Consider the following 6,873-nt stretch of genomic DNA (forward strand, 5'->3'; position numbering starts at 1 on the left):
ACAATTGGTTTTGAGCCTTTATGAGGTCTTGAATCATATTTTGCATAGTAGACATGAATTGAGTCATACAATGAGTAAGATTCAATATCATTCCTTCTATGCCACAAGTAGGGGGGTTCGGCTGCATTTGCTCAGTATTATTCCTTTGAATATTTGCAAATGTTTCTTGATTGGAGTTTGATTTCGCCGTGCTTGGCTGCGTTTGTAGTTTTAACGCGTCGGCAAAAGAAACGTTGGGAACTCGCTGCGCATTGGCAAAAAAGGCTCCTGGTGTAGTGGTTGATGGCGTGAGGTGTTGGTATGTATAAGAGCTAGTTGGAGTGGTGGAAGAGCGTACGGCTGTGTTGCGCTGATTCATGCGAGACTTTAAGTCTTTGTATACAGGGCATCCCCTATAATTGGCGGTATGGTTACCTCCGCATTTACTGCATTTCTTTACAGCCACATCATCTTTGATAGCCTTGCAAGAAGCGGAAGCGTGAAGGTCGCCACAGGCAACACACACTGGGCGCAAGGTACAGTATGTTCTGGTGTGCCCAAATTCTTGACAATTTGTGCACTCCTCCACTGTTATTCTTCGGTGTAGAAGGTATCGTAGATTGTAGATTGGGTGTAGATTGTTCATTGGCTTTGTTTCTGGCTTAAGTTCTACCTTAAACATAGGCTGAGCGATTTTTGCTCTGTTGATAATATTGACAACAAATCCTACCTTCTCTAGAGCATGAGCAATATCAGCAATGGGTACACTTGATTCTATACCTTTTATTGCTACTTGCAGTCCTTTGCTGCTTTTGAGCTGGTACGTATAGAAGTTTTTCTTATCTTCATTAAGCTGTTTGGTTACCAACCGGTAATTTTCTTCAGTTAGAATCTGAAGTTTGGTCTCTTTAATATTGCCCTTGGTAACTGATGTTACGTGGAACGTATTGTCTCCAATAAGCTGAGTTAATTTATTCACGAGCTCACTACAGTTTTGCTCTCGTAAATAAATTTGGGTCGGTTTGGGTTTGGCTTTAGAAACTTCATTCGGCTCTTTGTCACATTCATTGTCCAGAATCGCAAACTTATTTCCCAGAAGAGGGTTAATGTCAATGGTTTTCGTTTTTGCAATTTTTGATCGGTTTGCAATTTTTTGCTGCTGTGGGCTTAATTTTCGTTTGACTTGTATATACCTATCAATACCCGTTTGAGTCAATGTACGGGTTGTTGGATTAAGTAGGTCAACTTGCGCTGAGCTGCGTTGCTTGGCTTGGGCTGGTGCCGAAATTTTCGTTTGTGCAGGTGGGTGAACTGCGTTGGAAACCGCTGTCATTGCTGAAGTCGTGGTTGTAGTCGTTGTTGTGAGAGCTGCGCTTACCGTTGTTACTGTGCTTGTTGCTAAGCTAGTGCTTTGTTGTTGCGTTAGAACAACTTGGTCTACCAGAGACATTGGCGACTGTGCATGCCAAGGTGTTTGGGGGGAGGGAGAGAACGATTTATCGCGATCAGCATTGTTTGTGGGGGAAACGAACGAAAAGTAAGCATTTCGTCGATCAGCTGAATGCTTTTGGTCAGCTTCTGTTACGGCAAGGTTTATTTCACTGCACTTGGTGCTTGTTTCACTACTATTCGGTAAGCGCGGTGGGGCCGGAGCTGCTTTTATTTTATTGTATGTTGGCACATTTATTTGAATTTCTCGCGGCATTGCAAAAATTCTGAAGAAGTAATTTATAATTCTAGGCAAATAAGCAGAAAGCTTATTTATGCCTAGTATTGTCTTTTCGCGTTGGTTCTGTTTTTTTTCTTTGCTTTACGTGAATTATTAATAATTTCTCGGCGGAGCGATTAAAAAACACGTCCGCACAGGTTGACAATCAATCACACTTCCAAAATGATTTAAAAAATTCAGTGAAATGTGCTTAGAAGTATGGGTTTCAAGTTAGAGCACATTCTGTAGAATTTAATCAGATTCAATTTTTTGGTGCATAAGGGCTGGTAAGTATTGAAAATGTCCTTTTAAAACTTTATTCTTGAAATTTCGCAATATTTGTTTTTGTAAAAATTATATGTTAAAGACTTATAACTCGATAACATCCTCAAATTTCGCCCTTCTAAATTTATCAGCTAAAAAAATTACCAATTCGTCCTTGTGAATCCAAAAAATTTAAATTTTTTTAAATTCTAAAGTAATTTCCTCTTTTATTTGGTACCCATATTTTTATTCTATATAACATTGAATTTTTTAAATAATTTTTGGAATTATTCATATCTTTGAAATNAAATTACCAATTCGTCCTTGTGAATCCAAAAAATTTAAATTTTTTTAAATTCTAAAGTAATTTACTCTTTTATTTGGTACCCATATTTTTATTCTATATAACATTGAATTTTTTAAATAATTTTTGGAATTATTCATATCTTTGAAATTACAAAGTCCTTTAAAATATATCCTGACGTCAGTTATCTCTGACGCCAAAGCCACTTTAAATAAAAAAATTAGGTTTCAAAGCCATTTATTTATTATTTATTTTATGGTAGAAGAGATAGAAGCAATTTTTTCAATTTAAGTTGATGAAAAGTAATGAATATCTAAATACCGGGACTAATCCCGGGATTTATTGTGATAACGACATCCCAAAAATCTCGGGATCCTAAAAAGCGAAAAAATTATCATCCCTAGTTCATACACTCGAAGCAGAATTATTTCAAAGTGTATGAACTAAAGGTAGGCGGGGTAATGAAAATTTGCAACACTGTTGCAACTGCCCAACTGTCAATACGTTGCTAGAAATTCACACCGAACGTGGTACTCTAATAATTCAAGCAACACTGCGGTTGTGATTGCAACTCGAACAAGCCCAGGGCTCGAATCGTAACATCCGTTCACGGATCGAAAACGATACGAAAGAAAATTACGTGATACGTCAGGCAGTATAAACTAAAGGGGACAAAGAGTACGTTCACGTATGTCATAATCCGAAAAATGTGTTTTTACGTGACGAGTAGTACGATATCGTATGTGACGATTCGAGCCCAGATTCATGGGCTTTGCTCAACCGAAAACACAAGACAGATAACACATGCGAAAGGAAAAAAGTGTTCTGCGCAGTACGAATCAAGTATGTTTCGTTTTTTATTTTCTGTTAGTGAGCAGACAGCATTGGAAAAATAACGGACGTTGGGATAAGAAAACTATCTATCATGTGGCCCGTGCGAATCTTTTTAAAAGCCGCCTCGCTGGAACCACTCGCGCATTCCATCGGGGTGAGGCCGTGGCATAAACATACTCCACGTCATAACGCCCTTTCCATACCCCCCCGTCCACTTATGCGATTAGGAGTTAGGAGCGCTCTGGTGCTCATAAGGTTTTCCTCCGAAGAAATGCAAAAGATTAAAGAAGAAACAAGAAAAAGAAGAAATTATTAAATAAAGCAACTTCAGCTATTTCCTCTTTCTAAGCGGCGGCGTTGCTCTCTGATTCGAAAAATGTGTCAACAGTTATTTGCGAGCTCTGAGTACTTATAATCCGTCTCCTTAAATGCATCAATGCAAATCGGACTCTTTTTTTTTTCTATATATGCGTGGTTGCGCATATTGAAGTCATACATACAGTATCTGTCATATCTATAGCACGCCATTTCAAAGTGATATTGTGTGCCACTTATGTTTATTTATTTATTTTTAAGAATTTTCAATTAAAATATAGTTCCTTCTCTAACAAAACCCATATAAATCCAAGTTTAACAATTTGTAGAATACTACAAAAAAGTGCAACAAATTTTCATATAAATTTCAAACTTTTTTCTCGGAAGTGTTAGAATTTTTCTGAATACACAGTTTTATAGCCCAATCAATTTTAGTCTGCCAATGTGCAAGTTTCAAGTGGCTAAAGGTGACCGTTGATTTTTTAGAATTTTTTTCGCAAAGGTGTTGTTGTTTTTTCCATATACAAATAAATTGAGTTTATTCATTATATGGAAGCCAATGCGACAAAAAAAATTCTAAAAAATTAACGGTAATTCGTAGCCACTTAAAATTTGCACATTATTGGACTAAAATTGTAGGAGCTAAAAAACTGTGTACTCAAAAAAATTCTAACACTTCCGAGAAAAAAGTTTGAAATTTAGATGAAATTTTGTTGCACTTTTTTGAAGTTTTCTACAAATTGTTAAACTTATATGGGGTTTGTCTGAGAATGAACTAAATTTTAATTGAAAATTCTTAAAAATAAATAAATAAACATAAGTGGCACACAATATCACTTTGAAATGGCGTGCTATAGATATGACCGATACTGTATGTACGAACATACATATTGAAGGCAAAGGAATATTCTCCTCAACCGAAATTTTTGTAAAAAAATATGAATCTTACGTCAATTTTGAGCAATTCAGCTCCAGTTAATACTGAAATATAGCAGCTGTTGAATTGCTCACAAAAAAGTGCAATTTCGTAAATAGTCCACGCCTATCACCTTGGACCTTAGTTACATCAATTCTTACTCGAACTATCGTGTTCACAGAAAAACATGGCTCAATCGATTTCTCACTTCATTCTTAGCATTTCGTTAATATAGGCTTGTTGTGAATGGTTTTAATCTTATTGCCGTTGCTTCGATGTATAAGTTTAGGACCTTATTATATTTAATAAAAGTTTAATGAAAGGTACTAAGTAATTTCGATGAATCAAAACATTATGATATACATACCTACTGATTTCTAAAAAAATCTGGCAACCCTTCTAGAAAAGGGACATTGCGTTTCTAGTGATTTAAACGTGTGTGTGTGTGTACATATCAAAAAAGAATAATAAGTAGTAGAAAAGGAACAGCTTGGATGTCGCAAGTCAACACATAAAAAAACATGAAAATGGCAAGACCGAAACATTACGAAAATTTCTTATGTATGCTTTTTGCTTTTCACTTCTGTACTTATATTTTTCACTTTTTGTTTACCAAATGGCAATTTATCCTTTTAAAGCGTAGAAAATTCCTCTTAAAACGTTTTCGTATACGCTACTTACTTACTTCAAAGTAAAATGCCATAACGAAACGCCAAATGTTCGATAACAACGACATACACAAGAAAAATTACCTAGACCACAAATAAAACACTCATACATATCACACGAGTATCTTTTTCATCTTTTCGAAAAAATTCCAAAAGAGCCAATGCACATATAACATTTTTCAATCTCGGGGTCTGGGGAAAGGTAGCTCGAAATACTTGAATACACAAATTGAATTCAATTGGTTAGTGTTATACGTACACATAACCAATATGAAAATATAATTTAGGGCGTGCATATCGCCCATATCGTGAAAGGATTTACATATAAACAAGAAGTCGTTTTTTTACTTCATAATTTTTCGGAATATTTGTCAAAATAGAATTCACGATAAGGCGGAATGTTGAAAAAATTTAATAAAAACACAAAGTACCCTAATTCGGAGGGAAAAAAAGAATTAAGGCGTTTATAAAGATAAATAAACTTGTTTTAAGAAAAATTAATGCGACGAAAATCGTGGAAAACTATCCAGTGCTGCCAAGTTTTTCCGTTTTAATACACTAGTCGAGTCGAAATTGTTATTTATTACGGCAGCGCATCTCCTTGACAAGCACTGAAATAGACTGCGGCAAGTCAGGTTAAGCTCGTACCTGAGCAGATTATGTATTCGCAGATGTGCCCAACGAGTGCCCGGCATGCGGAGAGACACACGACGACTCGAGACATCTTCTTAACTAACGCCCCTGTCCCTATGGAGAGACCCTATAGAAGTATCTTGGACCTCCCGTTAGTTGAGCTTAACGACAACCATTGGGAGACTAGCCGATATGGGCGGGGTTGTTGTAGCCGCTAGAACAACTGCGGCAAGTGCTCTTTGGTTAGACGACCAGCCGTATAGGACTGGACTTTCTCCCGAAACCCCGTTTTGCCTTTTGGTTTAACTGATTTCCTTTAACAGTTTTCCATAAATACTCGACAGGCCTTAGATCTTATGCATTATATTAACAAAACCATATTCATTTCTAGCACAGATTTTTATATGTATCTGATTTCATTGTCAGATCCACTATCAATATACATAATATTAGTTTAAATATGCACATGTTTATGTATTTATATAATTGTAAATTACCTTTTCAGGATACATATTTCGGAAAGGAAGGATGAAAATAACTGTTTCCAAAATAAAACCTGTTCCTGGGAAACAACAAGAGATGGGTACAGAGTCAGTATCTCAGAGCTATCTCGTTGAACTCTCTGTCCTGGCTCCAAATGGTCAAGATTCCATCGGAGATGAAATGCGTGTCTTTGCTGAGCAATTAAAACCCTTGGTCCAGTTGGAGAAGATAGATTACAAACGGCTTGGAGGTTTACCATAATTAAGTTTCCGTTTCGGCTAGACACTTACGTAATAACTATCCGTTTTATTTTAGCAGATTCCGAACGAACTATGCGTACAATGCCCCAATTGCTCGTGCCCTACGCGAACTAAACGAGATCTCTTAATTCTGTTGAACTTGATCTTTCAGTTTCTAAATTAAGCTTTTCGTCACAACTAAACTCTTACTTTAAATAAACAAAATTTTATAATGGTACTTTAGTTATAAGTAGTCAGTAAAAACGTATGTTTCTTGACTTATGAATGAAATAAAGATTGTTGAAATAAGATATTCGTATTTAAACAAAAAAAAAATATATATATATATATATATATGTATATATACATATGTATGTACACATATAAGTATATGGCATGATGCAATAATACAAGGTGTTATCGGTTAGCAACTTCTCGCTCTAATTCCGCCATATTGACTGCCTTAGGTGAAACAGTGTTACTTCTTTAACAATTCTTTGCCTAATAATATAGTTGAATTTTTGTTTTTC

The 6,873-nt window shown here is 35.8% G+C and overlaps 1 protein-coding gene across 5 annotated transcripts in view; it reads left to right on the forward strand.

Annotated features, from left to right (window-relative positions):
- The window catches only part of MED18 (mediator complex subunit 18), a 138,918-nt gene extending 132,266 nt beyond the window's left edge, over positions 1 to 6,652 (forward strand). For 2 of the 5 annotated variants that reach the window (XM_017613752.1, XM_017613751.1), the window contains 2 exons: positions 6,127 to 6,354; positions 6,420 to 6,652. In XM_017613752.1, the coding sequence (XP_017469241.1) occupies positions 6,127 to 6,354; positions 6,420 to 6,478 (287 nt within the window). In that variant the 3' untranslated portion in view covers positions 6,479 to 6,652. Of the gene's footprint in view, positions 1 to 6,126 lie in introns of all 5 variants that reach the window. The other 3 variants (XM_017613753.1, XM_017613755.1, XM_017613754.1) reach the window with 3 other exon arrangements.
- The last annotated feature ends 221 nt before the right edge of the window (positions 6,653 to 6,873 follow it).

This window comes from Rhagoletis zephyria, unplaced genomic scaffold, assembly GCF_001687245.7.
Source record: "Rhagoletis zephyria isolate East Lansing unplaced genomic scaffold, Rhagoletis_zephyria_1.1 Rzeph_scaffold_00710, whole genome shotgun sequence".
In the NCBI taxonomy this organism is placed as follows: Eukaryota; Metazoa; Arthropoda; class Insecta; order Diptera; family Tephritidae; genus Rhagoletis; species Rhagoletis zephyria.